General features: G+C 39.5%; 1 protein-coding gene across 1 annotated transcript in view; it reads right to left on the bottom strand.

The window, feature by feature from the left end:
* RNF217 (ring finger protein 217) overlaps positions 1-18,587 on the bottom strand; it is a 61,543-nt gene that overhangs the window by 11,776 nt on the left and 31,180 nt on the right. The window contains exons 3-5 of the mRNA XM_031066725.1: positions 17,175-17,408; positions 10,406-10,570; positions 3,011-3,212 (exon numbers count right to left, since the gene is read on the bottom strand). Of these exons, the coding sequence (XP_030922585.1) occupies positions 3,011-3,212; positions 10,406-10,570; positions 17,175-17,408 (601 nt within the window). The remainder of the gene's footprint in view (positions 1-3,010; positions 3,213-10,405; positions 10,571-17,174; positions 17,409-18,587) is intronic.

Genomic DNA, 18,587 nt, shown 5'->3' with positions numbered 1-18,587 from the left:
GTCTAGCTACTGGGACCTCCCTGAGCCTGGGTGTGATCCCTAACTGGAATTCAACATTTTTGGGTTTAAATTTGATCTTAAGTGATTAAGACCAGTAAGCTTCAGCTCAACACACAAAACACAAACAAAAAATAAATCCAATATCATGACAAAGTAGAATCTGATAGATGCTCCATAAAAAAATGATATGAAAAGGCCAGAAAGCTATTATTATTTACTCAATTTCATGATAACAAAACTAGCCAATAAAATTATCAGGAATCAATAAAAAAAAACCCAGGATTTTCTCCACCTGACACATAGTGAAAACCCAGAGCCTCTACCAGAAATGTTGTGGAAACCAAAATTTAAGAACTGTTAAAACTAGGGAAGGATCCATCCACTGAAGTTTACAAAGCAAAAGTTCAGATACAAGCCTTAAGTAAGAAAGTGTCTAAAGCAATGATTACTGGAAACAAACAGGGAGTGAGATCTTATTTCTAATTGACCACTGCTGGGGACAGACTCATTAGGCAGACCTGTGTACAAGCCCAATTAACAGCCACAGATCGATTCAGCTGAATTCTGTTCTACAAAGAGAGATGATCCTAGCAAATTTCCGGCATTGAAAATGGCATAATCCACAAGCAAACTGTATCACAGTCTGGGATTATACAGTCTTCAAAAGGTCAGGAGGTACAATCTTACAGCAATATAACACATTTTTAAAAATCAATGTGAAAACCCACATGTACCCTCATGTGGAAAAGAGTACAACAACCTAGAATGGCTCACACATTCACGTCACAGCCAAAATCTACTGCAATGGAGAAGAGCTGTGAGCTCAATTCCCAAATTCAAATCAGATGCAAATTTCTGAAGATTTTAGTTTTTTATTTTCATGTATGAGTTCTTTTGGGTCTCTGGAGTATTTTGGTAGTTATTCATAAAGAGTATCAGGATCAATATTCAAATCTAGAGCCGTAGAAATGACAGAGATTTAAGGTCATAAGTACTGATGAAGAATTTGCTGAATTCTTGTCAACTTGAGTGTTAACAAGCTATTGTAAAAATGTAGGCACTTACTACATGTGCTGACAGATTCAGGTACCTCTGCCTCTATTCAGATGATGACCCTTCTTGTGAGAAATCACATCATATGACAGAGGGAGTTTTGGAGAGAAATTTTTAACAGAAAACCCTATGAGAAATGTGATCTGAGGTTTTGAGCTTTGCTAATCTTTCTTGGTTTGTTAATTAATGCAAACCACAAGTACACTTGCAAATAGGAGATGAAAATAAAAGTATGTTATACCTTATCTACGTGTGATCCTGTAAATATGAGCATACACATATTTACCATGGAGCTTTAATATCCAAGACCAGGCTGAATGATAATCAGGTTGCTACTCTGAGCAACCTGATTTAGTTGAAGGTGCCCCTGCTCATTGCAGGTGGCCTTTAAAGGTCCCTGTCAGCCCAAGCTATTCTATGATTCTAATAAGTGGACCCATGATTCTGCATGGGAGCAGCACTGACTTGGTAATGTCTCTGAGTACAATCTATTGCTACAGCAGACTAATTACACCAAAATAACAAGATCTATTTAAAAAAAGCTTACATGGTTTTCAATTGTGGCTATTACTGAAAGCTCCTCTGAAATCTTACTAAGTGCTTTGAAACAGTTCTTGACGTTTAAACCTAAATTTTTAATCAACAACATATTCATGTGCCCTAATGCCAGCACTGTCTTTCATCTAGACTAGATCTTCTGGTGTGTTGCAATTCATCTCTACAAAATGTTTCAGAGTATGCATCTCCAACCATCTTCAATTTTTATCTCCTTTCTAGTTATTTCTGTATTTTTAAATCACTTCTCTCAAAGTTTGTTACCAAAGCCTTGCAAGTTCCTAAGGTCAAATTAATGGGCTTGGATGCCATATTGCCACTTTTTTAAAATAAGCATTCCAGGTTTGCAAATCCCCCACGATGCAGAGCAGCAAGACTGGCATTTTCATTACCAGATCTATGAGTTTGTGTTTGTGAATTCTTATGTTGCTCGGAAAACCACCTAGTTTTCTTACGGGAACATGTCTGGCTCAGGAGTAATGCTTTCACCTCAGGTTTGCTTTTTCCCACCTGTTCTGTCTCTTGCCTTTACCTCTACAGTCAAGCTCAAAGCATTTCCTCATCCTAGGTGAACTACAAGTCATCTCCAAATTTTATGCCTTAATTCAAAGTATGGAAAGTTATCTTTTCCTTGACAGGTACCTGTTTTTTGGCAGTTAATACATCCATTTCTTGTAACATTATAGGTCGCCTTACATGCTGTAAACTCAGTACAATTACTGAACTTCACATACATGAAAGACAACACATAATATAAGAGTCTACTTGATTATCTTGTGCTTCTATAGGTTGAAACAGACATCTATCTGGCTCAAAAGCATATTATGAGTGCCTTTTGGTTTAATAAAAAGACATTTTCAGCCTCATACTTTAGTGAGAAAAATTAATGTATATAAGTTGTATTTTGTTTCAAGCTGATTTTATCTGAACTAAAGCTAACAGTTAAAATAGTGTCCTCCTATTTATATGGGAAAACCTTGAGTTTTTTTTTACTCAGAGCAGGTTCAAATCCAAAGAGCACTTTATTCAAACAGATTTACACCAAGGTTAATTTAAATAAGGTTTCTCCTTTGACCCATTTCTCCAATATACTTTGGGAATAATGAACACAGCCAGAGACATGAATATTGACAGCACTTATACAGTTTGCTTATGTATTATAAAAAAAAATTAGGAAACAAGCTATGAGAAGAGGACACAATACTTAATCATACATAGTCCATCTAAAAAGGGAGGGCAAGTGCCATATATTTAAATATACTTAATAAGCCACCTTTTGAATAACTGAAAAACAAGTTGTCCATTCAATCCTTTAAACCACTAGTTTTAATTTAACTATAATTGCCCTATCCCCCCATCCCTTCATTGTGCAGCTCTCCACAAGGAGCACTAATGCACTCACCACAGACAGAGCCTCGCACTAATCTCCTCAGATGTGGTCTCTCGGGGAGGTAGCGATATTTGCATCCAAAGATACTGAGGTTTGACGTGTGGTCTCCAAAGAAGCGGAGCTGGCGGTATCTCTCCCCACAACGGTAACAGAAATTAGTGTTACACTGTGAACAGGTCATGTGGTCACACCCTTCCGTTCTCTGGATGTGGATCTGGATGAGCAGAAGGAAAGAAGAAATATTATTTTCCCCCCCTTCCTAAGCACAGGAAAGCGGGTGCTACCCGGGGCAGTTCATGTGCCAGAAGAAAAGAAGCTGCAAGCAACCCCCTGCAAAGTCAGTACTTGCATTAATTAATACTGCAGCTGGCTTAAGACAATAATGGTTTTCTGAGGCATGTTTCAGAGCATTAAATGTGAGTTCTATTGTTTACAGATTCCCACTTCCTACATAATCCTCCTTTTTTGTTTAAGTGCTCTTCATATCAGATGAGAATTCTTGCCCTTACTGAAATTTTGGTTTAATTGCTGAAGTAGATATGTTATCACCAAACTTTATTAAAAATAAAAGCAACACAGTGAATATAATTATGAACTCTGTTTGACCCCTCCCCAGATGGGTTTCCCTCTTAGGCCACCTGTGGCTCCACTCCCTTTTCCATCACAAATTGATTTGGCATTTTGTAATAAACACCAGAAAGACACTGCTGTTACAGTACATTATTTGAGAACTATGTATGCTTTCTCCTTCTTAAAAAAACAAAAAAAAATTCCACAAAATATATGTGGAATAAAAACTTACACCAAGCTCTCATGATACCCACAGCACAGCATGAAACAGGGCTGCCCTAGTTCTACAGCCATCTTTCTACCAATTGCCTGCTAAATAGTTCCCCATCCTGCATTCCAAGACCACGTTCCACAGTGGAATTTTAGATAGCCTAATAATTGAGGTTGAAAGTGATGCTCAGGGGTCATCTATTTTAACCCCCAACTCCAAGCTGGGATATCTCCAGAGAGATCACATTGCTCCAGATCTCATCCCATTAGATTTAAAAAATTTCCAAGCATGGGTATGTCACAGCCTCTTTGAGCAATCTATATCATGCTTCACCATCCTGCCTGGGAATAGTTTTTTCCATTACATCCAATTTGAATTTCACCTGTTGAAACTTGCAACAGATCCATCAATGCCTCCTGAAACCTCCTATACTTACCTACATGTATTTATTTCGCAGGGAAGTACAGGCAAAGACATGGCATGACCACTGAGTAGCTCTGCAAGCATCAGAGACACTGAAAGCTCAGCGAGCTCCAGAGAGGCTCGTGACTCCTGGGGTATCCAGCATTCTTGGGAGGGTCAATTTGTTCTTTGGTGTTCAGGGATGATCTGGGCTCTCACCTTGCTCACCCAAACATCTACTGAAACTTGCACTCTATCCATATACCAAAGTGATGCTTTCCACCTGCAACACTCATGGTAAAAAGAGTTACAAAGGTAACAGTAGATCCAGATACCCCTGACAGCCTCCCTGTGCCACTTTCAAACACTGCTTTTGTACAAAAGAGGGGAAAATGTTCACAAAAGAGAGAACTGGGCTATTAAAAAAAAAAGCTTTCTAGTGGGCAAGTATTCTAATAGATTAAAATTTGTCTGACTGAGCAAACACTGCCCTTTACCCCAAGGAATTCTGCTGTATACAGGTGTCTTGTTTTCCAGAAGCATCTGAAAAACCACCATTGCTGATGAACTTTATAAGCCACTTGACTTCAAAACTTTCACAGTTAAGCACTGACAGTAGGCAAAGCAGAAAGAGATCTCTACCCAATATTAAACATAACTTAAGAAGATATACATTTTTTTTTTCTAAAAGGGACATTACATTGTCAGTTCAAATTCTTACTTCTCAGGTTACATGTGAAGAAAGATCTTGACTCCAGTTCTGGGGTTACTGTAATTCCTCAGATTAACTTGAACTGAAACAAAGGTATTTTAATAATGACTTAAAATATCTTGACCAATTAACTTCAAAATTTAATTAAAATTAATTTTTCAGGGGACCAACTCAGACAGCAACTATAGAGACTTTTGTAATTTTAAGGGTAATTTTCCTCATCTGCTGATTCTATCTTAAAAATGTAAATGAGGGAACTAGATTTTGTGACTAATGAGAATGAACTAGTTGCTTTATTTTCTTTTTCAATCAAGACTGTTGAATTCTCCTCTCCCTTCTCTAATTTACCAACCCAATTAAGTTATCACTCATCCTCATTGTAATTCTGTAGAATCATGGAAACTATAAAAATCCTAGATGCAAACCAAAATTACTTCATATTCCAAAAATAAGGTAATTTTTATTAGTAGTAAGAACTTCAAGGAGATGCTAGCAATAGCCTTTTATGTTCTGCCATTCATATCAGAAATATCCACCTCTTAGAAACTACCTGCCATCCTTCTACCCATGCTTTCCTAGAAGCCTCCCAGCTCCAGTTAGTCATGCATTACTCCTGAATCATTTGTCCATCTACTTGGTCCTGCCCTAAATTCTCCAGACATACTGTCCTCCTGAAACATGAAAGAAGGTGATAAGGATTTATTATCTTACAGACAAATACCATAACTACATGCACTTCATATTTGCTTCTTCAAAAAGCCAACCATAAAAATATTTCAGACAATACACATCTGCACATGCAACTGTCTTCAAATGCTGCTAATCTGGAACAACCAGCTGTACTTGCCTATACCTTTTAATTGCAAAAAAAAAGGTATAGGCAAGTACACTGAGTAAAGACTTGATTAGAAAAAATGAAGTAAAAAGCCCCACGAACCTCAGATGCAGGGCTTGAACTCCCTATCACATGCTTTGCAGACTGACAATGCCAGGTGAACTTTGGATCATTTGGTCGGGCTGCTTTCAAGCCTAAGACATGACATCCCGCCAGATCAACTACATCTCCGGTTCACATGGGCATGCCTCCACGCCCTCTGGATAATCCAGTGACAGAGATGTATTACAAACCCATAGGTTGGGAAAGCCATCGCCGATGGCTCGGGTATCCCGAGTGCTCCTGCCCCACTGGCAGCACCGCGGCACAGGAGGCAGCCGGGGAATGTGTGGGGCCGGGAATGCCGCTGTATGTGGGAAGCTGCAGCCATGCAGGGCCCAGTGCAGTGTGACTGCAGGCTCCCCTGCAGCATGGCCCCTGCAAGTCCAACTTCTGCCTTCATGCATTTAAAGCTACAGGCTCCACTCTGCACCCACAGCCTGCTCAAAACCAAACACGTACACCCACCTTACAGGGGAAGGCGAGCCATTCAGAAACCCAAGAATTGCTTCCAGAACAACAGGGGTGAAAATTACACACCAAGGGCAAACACATCAGTTGTCTACTTGACTCCGAACTGGAAGTAGCACAGTGGCTATTTCAGACCCTCATTTTACCCCCTCTGCATGTTACATGCCCTCTCAAAGAAATCGTCTAGCGAAATCACTGCCAAGAGTTCTGAGATGAGTGGCCATGTCTCCTCCACCTCTGAAAAAAACTTGCACAGCTTTATCACTTTCTATACAAATAAGGACTCTCCTCCCTCCAGAAGACGAGAATTAATTTGCAGAGTGCTTCCAAAAACTATACCCTGAATTATTAGGTAATGCTTATATGAATCAGAACAGATAAGAAGTACACACTCTTTTATTTGCATTGACATGCCTGTTCTTAAATTTCCACTGCTCTTCAAAGCCTTCTAAGCCAGAGCTGCTATGTGGTGTTTCCTCAGATACTGCTGCTTTTGAAATCTGTGGTAAGATAACACCAACATGGAGTATTTCCTTGGTTTGCTGTACTGTAAAAACACTGGTGTAAACAAAAGCATTTTGTTGCAAACATACCAAGAAATTCTAAAAAATAACCCCTTAAAACAGTACTGGGGAAAGAAAAAAATGTTATAAATTTCAGCAAATTACATCCAATAATGTAGCAAATTTGCACTTATTAGCCAACTTACTCTAGAACAAGACCAGCCCTTTTTGGACAAGTCTTGTTGAGAAAAATTGTCTATACTGACTCTCAAAATAGTGTATAGTAAATTTGGAAAAGGCTGTATTAAGAAAAAAAAGAGTAAAAATAAATTTAAGATACAGTTAAAAAAAGTAGCATTTTTTCCATATTTCCATACTGACACACAGTCACAACATGAACCTACGATTAAGCATTTGGACTGTGACATTTTTATTATCTTATGTAAACCCATCTTGGAGAGACCAGGTAAATATAAGCCATTCCTATTAGATGTGCTAAAAGCTGTATCCTACTACAGGAAAAAGTAATCAAGTTTAAGCTTATCTAACAGACCCTGCTATATTGACATTATGAAGGATTATGTTCTTTCAAATCACTTACCCAAACCACTGAAATATTTGCCTGAGGATTTGCCTCGGTATACACATACCCCCAAGTGTGTTTAGATTTTCTCACCCGCATGCCCAGAGAAGATAATGCATTCAATTTCTCCACGGTACAGCTAAAAAGAGTCAGTGTGTGTATGTATCTGTAGGTATAAATAATTATCTCCAGAAGCTATCTGCAAAATATGGTCACAGTTTACACTGTAATCAGTATCACACTTTGGAAGCTACCAGTAATTTTACATATTACTTCAGTAAAGAAACTACCTCTACTTAAGTTTCTACCTTAAATTTCCATTAATTTCAGTTTTAATGTAGAGATGAAATACTAGTATCTTTAGACACAATTTAATATTGACTTTGCCTCAATCTGTTTGCCACTTTTGGCTGCTGCAAATTTTCAACCCAAATTTGAAAGAGGTTAAAAATAAAGTATGTTTTCACCAGAAACATGGCCTCTCTGGACCTAGAACATGGATAAATCAAATAGTATGTTACAAATGATTTTCTTTGTCATTCTTTATTTTATTTGGAAATAGGATTCTCATCTAATTCAATGTGATTTTATAAACAGGTTTTGGAGGGAGGGATGGATGGGAGAGAGAGGCAGAGAAGTATTAGATGTAATCCCCCTGACTTCTAATTGTTAACTGTCAGAATGCTTATATCCCTATGTGCCCAAACACCTACTAAAGATTTGATGAAGAATACTGCTCACGATGTATTTTTTAAACTACCCAAAGATGTATTTTTTTGAACTAACTGCCAGCTAAGTGTTACTTTTGATTACTTGCAGATTATAGATTTGATTTAAAGCTAAAATCTATGTTAAGAAACATTTTGGACATTGTAGGCAGGAAGAACTTTTTTTCTGAAGAAGAAAGTATCAAGAGTTGAGGTAGCAACACAGTTTAATAAAAGGTTGAATTCCCTCTTCAATATTCACTTACAGTGCCACATTACCAGGAAGGACTTAACAGAGGTTCTTTTTCTGTGCTAGTTTTGTAAGTTTCCATACTGCCTCCCACCATGGAGGAGGTTTTATTTTCCTTTGATTAAGAAAAGAAACCTCAAGTATTTTTTAAATTAGCAGCCAAACTCATGCAACTTCGTGCTTCAGAATTAGTAACAAGCCATGTAAGTTTAAAGTGTTCAACCTTTTCTTTTGAAGATGGTGAAAACAGTTGAATATTTAAACACAACATTTTAAATTTTAACTTACTCATGCTGAATGTTAGACTTAGCAGTTTTAGTTCCTTTCTCTTTCCAGCTATCAGCTTTCTTACTACTCCTGGTTTTCCACATTCATATTTTTTTGCTTGGTCCACTTTTTTAATCTTTTGGACAATTTATTTAAGTTACATCATTCCCATTGTCATAAAATCTGACACAAGTCAAACAATTAAAATCCAAACAGATACTTCTTCCCACTCTGAAAGGAACGAAGTATTTTACTTTAAGACTTCCCAGAAAGTGAACATTTTTGGAACTGACTCAAATCTATGAACTCTTACCAAAAAGCAAGCTGCAAAAACTCTGTTAAAAGGTCACACGTGTGCAGGAGGAAGGGTAAACAACGAGCTGCTAATTTCAGAGCTTTACAGTTTTGCTCAGTGTTTTGAAATTTTTCAATTTCAAGCCATGGCATCACAGGCATTTCTTTCTCAAAGACCAAAATATGATACTTAGTAAACTGATAAACGTTTTCTTATTTGCACAGTGTAAGGCTCAAAGTGTTACATATACTTTGTATGCTTATAAGTAAAACTTCCCATTCAATATTAGCTTTCTACAAAACAGTCCAGTTTTGACATACTACTGTTGGTAGCTGTGAAAAAAATCGTGAAAAAATTTAAGAGTGGCCTTTATTAAGGGCAACTGGGGCAGGGGTGTGCAGGGCTGCTGCATCTCCTCTGAGTAGTTGGAAATACTTCTCATCTCTGAAGGGATCAATGACATTTTTAGGATGTGGAACTGCATTTCAGTGTTGAAAATTAATAATGAGAAAGACTTCAGAGAAGTATCCACGTTGGAAAAGACCTCTGAGATCATCAACTCCAACCTTCAATCACCACCTTGTCACCTGACCATGGCACTGTCACATCCAGTCATTTCTTCGACACCTCCAGGGCTGGTGACTCCATCACCTCCCTGGCAGCCCATTCCAATGTTTAACAACCCCTTCTGCAAGGAAATTCCTCCTAATGTGCAGTCTGAACCTCCCGTGCAGTTTGACGCTATGCCCTCTTGTCCTGTCACTGGCTGCCTGGGAGAAGAGGCCAACCCCCCCTGCTTACATCCTCCCTTCAGGTGGTTGTGGAGAATGAATAGGTTAAAAAGGAGGCTCAGGGGGAACTCAGCCACCCCTCACAGGACTTGTGCTCCAGACCCTTCAACAGCTCTGTTGCCCTCCTCTGGACTCACTCCAGAACCTCAATGTCCTTCTTGAAGTGAAGAGCCCAGAACTGGACACAGCACTCGAGGTGCGGCCTGTGAAGTCCCACCTCGAGGTACAGCTTGTGAAGTAGTAACATTCAATCCTACAAAACTTAAGAGTTTTGCCAAGACTTAGTTTCCCTTAGTTAACTTGTTGACAGAGTATTTCCAGCCTTACTCAGACACTGAATACACTCTAACTCTCTGGAAAACCTGACAAAGGGCACTGAATTTCCCAAAAGCTTTCAATTTCTTTAAAGCTTTATTTTAGGATTAATTTATTTTATAATTAATTGACCCAAAGATTTCTATGATTCATCAAAGCCCCCTCTCAATAATTTCCATAATGTTTCTTTACATGCAGACACTCTGCAGAATCAGTGCAGGAACCAGCAAAAAAAATCTGACCTGTTTTTCTCAGTGGGTCATTAACAAGAAACTGCACACCAAGTGTGAATTTCATTTCCAATGCTGAGCAGAAGCTACAAGTATTTATGTATATTTAAATGTATATTTGAACAGTTTGAAGCCACTACCTGCAAGCCAAGGGAGAGCAGCTCACCTTGCATTTTGGACACTTCTGGGCATTCCTCTGCCCGTGTTCGATTTCGTTGGCCCAGTGACGTAACAGCTTGTCTCCCTTCTTGTATTCTTTGCAGTTAACGCCTTCATGCCAGGGAGAGTGGCACTTGAAACACCAGACAAATTGGCAAGATGGACACTGGATCTGTATGAATGAGAAAACACCACATGTTTGCAAGCTGGGTGCTAATACAACTAGAAAGCCTGTTTCAAAACCACTGCTTGCTCCTCAATTACGAGAGCAGCTGTCCAGCAAAGATCTAACATCTTTTGGAGGCTCTGTTTTAAAAACACAAGAAGTTGTGGAAGCTAGCTTGTTCTTTTCCTTATCAAAAAAGAGAAAATACAGAAGTAATTGCTAAAGCTGGGAAAGGCCTCAATCAAATGAAGCACAAGTAGCTGGGCTTAATCACAGGCACTACTTCCCAAAGTGATTGTGTGGGTCAACTGACAAAAGGCAGAATCCAGAAAGCTTACTCAATTGCCTCCAATACATTTGTGAGAATGCCTGAAAATTAGCTTGACAGTTTTCAGTGCAGTGGATCTGTCTTTCTCTAGGAATAAACTGCACTGCCAAGGCTATTACAGAAAGTACTTGGTCTTCTCAAGGGGCGCTACAGAGCTCGGCTTCATACGGGTTCTGAAGCTTATATTTGAAATGGTCCTGGGAAAAGGAGCCACGAGCAAGGCTCTCATCCAAGAGCCACAACTACCAACGGGAAGTCAGGCACCTCCTTTTGCTCTTGATTGCGTCAAGGCGAGCTGAGCCTGTGCCAAACAGCCTACTTGCTACAGACCACACCTAATGGCAAAACCCACAAGCCATACTCAAATTGAGAAAGGATCTATTCTTTCCACTCCCTCAGTTTTAACTCATTGTGTCAAACAGGTACCATCGTCATCACGTCTTCTTCCACAGCCTGCTTATTTTTTTTTCATGAAAAGCTAAGGCAGCTGCTGTGTTTGCAGGAGTAATAAACAGAGGCACATTGCAGCTGCTTATATGATGAAAGACAGGCCTCCAACCTGGATCATGACTAAGGACAGCACAAACTAGAAGACACCTTAGACTCAGGCACATCCAGGCTCTTGCAACATGTTCACTTTGCTCAGCAGCAAAACATCTCAGCCACTCAAGCGACTGCTGAGCCCTGCCCACCATCTCCAGCTGCAGTCCATGTCTGGCACTGCCCTAGCTTTGTACCCAGCTGATGGATGGGACTGAGGAATTCAATGAGCCAAACCAAGCAGTTTTGGTTATATCTGTGTCCAGACTTGGTTCACCACCAAATCACAGAAGCATCTGTGCTGACCATGCATGTATAGGGGTACTTCTCAGAAAACAACATCCCAGAGTGTAGTCACATGTGAAGTCACCAAAACATATTTCTCAAGTTCTCACTCCCACCAGCTGCTGTGCCCTCCTGTGGAGTCCTGACAACTGGTGTTATGCTTCCTTGACTACAATTAAGAGTCCAAAGTAGGTGCTCTGATCTCCCTTACATATTTTGCTGGGGCTAGCCACAATTATTTACACATGCAATCACTACATCTTGTTTAAAGAGAAACAACACATTAGGACTGAAACACGTGGCTTACAAACATTGTTAGTTTTTACCTGAAAACTCCTCCAAGGCCATTATGAAGTATTAAACAAAAGCAACACAAAGCAGCGTCCTTTCTCAAAATCTAATGAACCAGCGGCCAATATGCTGAATCAACAGAAACATACTAACTTGCATCTCGGCTTCCCAGATGAATTCTCCTAATTAAACCAGCTTAACAAAAAGGAAATTTCCTGCTCTGAGGAACCTAAAGAATGATACATATATATTTCTACTAACCAAACTAAACAGAGCACTGATGAATGTTTACACAATACATTAAAATCCAATATGCACAAGAAAGTCATCTAACCTATCCTAACCCAGATCTCTCTTTTTTCCTTTTTGTCCCCCACTCCTTCCCTGCACTGAATTTATGTCCTTCAACAACACAAGTCAGTGTCCTATTGCTGGGAAGACAGATTATAGCAAGCATCATATTGAAGGGCTCAGTATTTGTTAAGCCTTAGCCAAAGATGGAGCTTGTAGCCACAAGTCAATGTGCTACAACCTGAAAACTTTTATCAGTTGCAGTACTCAGACATTTGAGATAGAACACTGTTGTTAACAAGTACAAACCCAAATCAACAGGTCAGGAAGTTAAAGCTTCTTCCTTAAAAAAAAAGGCAACATAATTTAAACCACAAGTTCTGCGGGTTGGTGGTTTTTTTTGGTTTGTTTTTTGATGAATATGTGACAAATTAATTGCATACTCTATCTTTCTGTTATAGCATGTACATAAGCAAAAGCAATGCAGCAGTCACCAGGATATGTATTTAAACTTACACACGCACACTGACATCAGGTGTTTCCAAATACATTAATCAGAAAGTACTGAAATACAGGATGAGGCTATAACCACAGGAACTCAAAATAACATTTCTTACCACAAATGGCCCTAACTAAACTAGTGAGAACTCTATGTTTCATTACCAGTTTCCTCTTCCACCTGTCACCCTGACAGCACCTTCCTCAAAACTAAACTTGTAAATAGTTTTTATATTTTGAATGGGCTGTTTCACTTCTCTGTAGGTTCAATGCTTCCTGAGCATAACTGAAGCAAGCAAAGAAAACTATGTACCTTAAGTACTTATGAACCTTAATTTTTCTTGGAACTCGTAGCTGCAAAAAAAGCCCCTAAAACCATTCAAACTTGGATGCAATGTGATGCCCCTGTGCTTAAGAAACAAACAGAACAGGGCAATTAAAGCAGTCTTTCACATTCTTATTCCACTTTTTCTTTGCTTTTCTGAAAGGAAAGTCAAATATTATGTGATTCATGCTTCAGTAGTTATGCATGAAATCACCATAGCAAGGAAGCAGAAATGCTATCTACATATAATTTTAAACCAGTAAAATATATTATAGTCCAGCAAAGCAGACAAACTATATCTGCAAAACAAAACATTAACCTTGTGTTTTTTCAAATATGTTTTTACTCACACAAATATTTTCCCACTTATTTTATGATTCCTATTTCTGTTGATTAAAATTGAGAGAATGGATATAATTTCTATGCCACCTGGAGATCAGCCTCCCTTGAAATAGAAAAGATTACACAATTTTGTGTTCTAACTCTTTTGGTTCTCAGTTTTCTGTAACACTGACCTTTGAGGCTAACATCTTCCATTTTCTTACCAAGCCTCTTTACTGCAAGCTACTTTGTCTATCAGTTTCCTCACCTCACAGGAAAAGACTTTTCAAAACTGATAGATAATTTCAACACAAAACACAACGTGACCTGATGATAGCAAAACTGACTGCTCATAAAAATATTCCTGTAACCTGAAGGTACAAAAAGCTTAGTGAATTTTCTACTGCTTGATGGAACAGTAGTTATACAACAGGATGGCCAAATTAATCATGCAATTAACTGATTACATGAATTATAGTCTCTAGCTGCAGACACTGTCACTTTATTTGAAAAAAAATATGGGCTCCAGCCAAAACATCTTCCTTCTCCTCATCATCAACCCATCCCCTCTCTTGAAACAGCTGAAAATAAGCAACAAGAAAACAAACAAATTCTGTACCCCATTAGGGCTCATCTTTGATCCAGCTCCCAGTATGACACCAAAACATTAACATAAGCAAAAGCAGGCTGGCAGGAATGAACTGCTGAGAGGAGGGAGAGCACAGCAAAATCACCACACCTGCAGCAGCTGAGGCTCAAGGCAGATTGAAGCCATGTATAGCCATGAAGACATCTGCCACTTAAAATCTGACCCAAAAGTAGGAAGCTAACAGATCAAAGCATCTCTGCTGGTACAAATTCCTGCTAGTTCTACAACAACTTTAAAACTCTTTAGTAGTTTAAAAAAAAGACAGTTTGTGTAACAACTGCATTGAAAAAACATTTACATTTGCAAACACAAGCACTCAAGTCTTCCTTTTATGTGACGTGTATCTCTTGACAGAACTGAACAAGAAAACTTCATTATGAATCTCACAGAGCAGAGAGTATTGCTTCTCCATGGCAAGTGGCAGGTCAAAAAACTAACTCTAACAGGCAAAAGCCAGAGCTTCCTCACAGAACAAGTCTTCTTACTCACTCTTGTGAAACTTTTACCTGTTCCATGCACAACGGAACAGGTAAAGCAGCAATTTTTCAATTTTTGTCCATTTCCATTGCTCTTTTGCATAATAGCTCTGAACAAAGGTTTGTTAGGGTCTTCTCTGCAACCACATTACATTTGCAATTCAGAACATATGAGAGGGAGCAAGGAAATTTTCAGAGTTAATACTGGATCCATTTGTTATAAAAATATTTTATATAGAAACTTCAATAGTTCTCTTGCTGTTCTGTGTGGCCCTAAGTGGCACTACTAGTAGAAGAAAGGTTTGTATAAGTAAGTTCTCCTTTTCTTCTCCTCCTCCATCCTCAACATACATGTTAACTTTCTAGGCTTAGTACACCCAGACTTGAATCTCAGCCAATTGAACTGCTGGATTTAGATCAAGTTAGCTGACACAAATCAGCTATAATAAGAAAAACTAATTTCAAACTTTGCTGCCTCTTTAAATTTCCATGTTACTTGTAATTTAATACTGTATAAAATTTTAGAAATGGCAATAACATTTTTAAAGCATCAGTTCAAATAAAGTCTTGGATTTTAGAGTGCTTTCCCCTTGCAGTGTATAAAAGAGTGAGTGTACTGGCTGTGCTGTGACCCTACCAGTAGGCTTGTGCATATGTGTTCCCCACACGACTCAATTCTCTTGAAGCCAACACTTGCAGTGCTGGTGCAGAATTCATCTGTTGCAACTGCTGTTTATATTACTTGCACATGAACAGGGCAGCCTCAAAAGCCTCCAGTCAGATGTCTCCTATGCTATACACAAAAGAAAATGTGTCTTTGTCTCCAAACAGCCTAAAATAAGGCACAGTTTGTACATGTAATCACATGAGAACCTAAGAAAACAGGTAATATTGGTCCACAGCTATGTGTGTATGTAAATCACTCACATATACTCATGTCATATACAGTCATCTTTTTAAACCTTTTCCCTGCAACACAACTTCTCCTTGTGCTAAGCTTAAAACAAATCACTAAACTGTACCTACATTAGAAAACAGTTGAGGTTCAAGTAGCATGCTGAAGCTCTGTGGACCAGGATCACCCATACTGCTTGCCAGCATTTTCCCAATTATATTTCTGACTAGCATCAAGTAGACATTCTTGCACACAACACCTGGGCTCAGCTCAAAGGACACATTTTGCCTGAGTCTGTTGCCAGGAGATTTCAGATCTGCAGATCACAGGTATACACAATGAACCACCACATGACCAGTGAACTGCTCCTGGCTTGTACTAGGCATCGCACAGTCTCCCATTCTTTTCCATTGTGGTTTGTAGGGCAGTTAGGAACATTTTAACTATAGCATTTTAACTCATAAAAGAGCACTGGTTATGCCCTGAGGAATGTTCTTAGCTCTGGCAGACCTGTGATACAACACCAGTGACCCACACTTGTGGGACACTAATAGCCTCTGACACCTGAAGAGAGGAGGCAGCCAAAGCATTACAAACTCTGATCTACCCTGGGTTACATCTGATCTGTGTTGACGATGAAGCAGATGAGTGAAGGAGAATAGCTTTGGGCAGAAGGAATTCTACTTGCAGTTTCAGACTTTTTTCCCTCAATGTAAGATGACAAAAATTTGAAAACACTGAGTCCAACAGTGTGGCATGTAATTCATGCCCTACACAGATATGCACAAATAGCTCGTAACTTAGAATTAGCTTTACCAACTTTTCAACTCCAATGAATACACAACCTTCCACCTTTTAATCTTCATACTGGGCTGAATATTATGCTGTGTAATTAGGGCTATCTAAACAGTCATCTAAACTCCTACTGAGGAGAACTGGTTTGTCCAGGAAAGGCCAGCTCAATCATGAAATTAACCACAACAAATCTAATAACCGGATGGAAAACTATCACAGAACACGGTGCTGCAGACCACTGTTGTCTTCTGGAACTCAGGATGGACTTTAAGCAACTCAAAGCTTAATCCAAATTCTTGCTTTTTATCTTTGATTGAAGTCACAGTATAAGCAACTTTTCTATGAAAAGAAATGTTGCAGAAATGGCTTTTCCCGTCCCCCTATTTCTCCAGATTTGGCATTGTGTATGATGAGACTACAGTAATGTATAATCTCTGGTAAGGGAGTGAAGACATCAGAACCAACAAGCAGGACAGACAACAGCTCTGTTACTAAGGAAGAAGCAAAGCCAACAGCCTAACATCAGAGATGCCCAGAATTCACTCACCCAGAGTTTGAGGGAAAACTTAGAAGTTGTAGGTCTAAAATTATCAGTTGTAGTGGTAACTCCCCTTCCCAGCCTCTTCTGACTGTGACCATATTGTTTGCATGTCAGAAAGAAAACACCCTTTAAATTAAAATGTATGTCAGGACAAAATTATGCCACCTACCAAAAAAAAATACAGGCTGAAGAGTTCAGCTGCTTGAACTGTTAAAAGTCAATTAAGTACTTAATCAGTGATGTACTACAGGTTCACATTCCTAATCACAGCTTGCACACAGCTCCAGTGAAACAAAAAAGTTCATTTAATGCTCACCAAATGCTGTCCTACTTTTGCAGTGCCATCTAACCCACAGCCCCGGCAAGCATGCTCACTTTGTATTTGTTCTCCAATTTGGCAGGGGTAGGAATGTGGCCTCTCCTCCGGAAGGTTGTAAAGTGCTTGCATTGAGGGCATGGCTTGGTGCTGGAGTCAATGCGGCTGAGTTCCAGGAAGTATTTATACTTGATGATGTCGTCATGGGGCAGGTTATAGAGGACAGTTGTTTCATCCAGGTGTTCGCTGCACTCTGTGATGGGGCATTTTATATCCGCTTGTCCCAGCTGCACCTACACAGGAACAAAAAAAAAGACCTGTATGACTTTTTGCCTGGAAAAGTTAAGCGAGCATTGGCAAATTTTGTAAGGAAAATTAACTTCAAATACTGTAACGATTCGAGACTACCCAGCATACCGTCTTCAAATTATTTAATTTGTGCTTGGTGGAGTTACACCAAGCACATTGCAATTTTCCCAGAGAGCATTTTCAATCCAAACAGAAAAGCTAATTACCCTGACAAGTGCAATTATTAAACATATTCTCTCAGTGTATGTACCATGGCTACATACACCACAAAACCAAACACAAGTCCTAACTAACAATGTCCACTTCATACTTTGGGTGTAATGGTGAGTGCACCAGAGCCATGGCTCACAAAGGCTGTGAGAAAGCAGACAATGGAAACATATGCATACTGCTTCACTGCAAAATGACCTGCGAATCACAACACAGAGAAATTAAAAGTCAATTTAGGATCAGCAGCTCTGACTCCAGAACCCTGAGCTGGTTCCTGTTCAGTACACTCAGTGCCTCTGCAGTCTGCTTTTCAAGAAGCTCCTTACATGCCATACTGCACATGCAGAAAGTTTTAGTTGAGCTTGGGGCTGATCAAGCTCATACATTTCCCCAGAACTCATGAGTTGAAAGTTTTAAAAAACACGCACTCCAACAACATTAAAAAACCTTAATAAAAACCAAACTAAAACCAGACAAACAAACAAGCTTGAGGTTAACAGGGCAGAAACTGTTGCTGACCTAATGAGTCCTGATGGTCCCAAGCTGATCCATATGGTCAGAAATCCGCAATGTGTTTCTAGAGCTCCTGGATCCAAGAACCGCACTGGACCCAGACCTGCAGCCTTCACGCTTGGCAGGCTTTGACTGCTCGGACTCCATGCCAAAACAGCAAATCCTAGTTGCTCTGGGAGCCCCACAGTTGCATTTGCTTGGCAGTGAGCCCAAGTTAATAAACCCTGCTGGATCCTGAGAGTCTGCAATGACCCGGCTAGAGCACATTTGTGTCTGCCCCAAGTGATCTTGAACAAATGAGTTTTGACTGCACACGTGCAGCTGACCACCAATTCAACTCCTTCCTTACTGAGTATCTCCATGAAGAGACAAAGGGTACAACCAGCACCATCTTCCAGGAATTACTCTTTGAAGGTTGGCAAGTTTGATTTCCCCACACT

The sequence above is a fragment of the Geospiza fortis genome, unplaced genomic scaffold (genome assembly GCF_000277835.1).
Source record: "Geospiza fortis unplaced genomic scaffold, GeoFor_1.0 scaffold98, whole genome shotgun sequence".
Taxonomy (NCBI): Eukaryota; Metazoa; Chordata; class Aves; order Passeriformes; family Thraupidae; genus Geospiza; species Geospiza fortis.
Note: the sequence above shows the minus strand (reverse complement) of the source record. Positions and strands in the feature narration are given on the sequence as shown.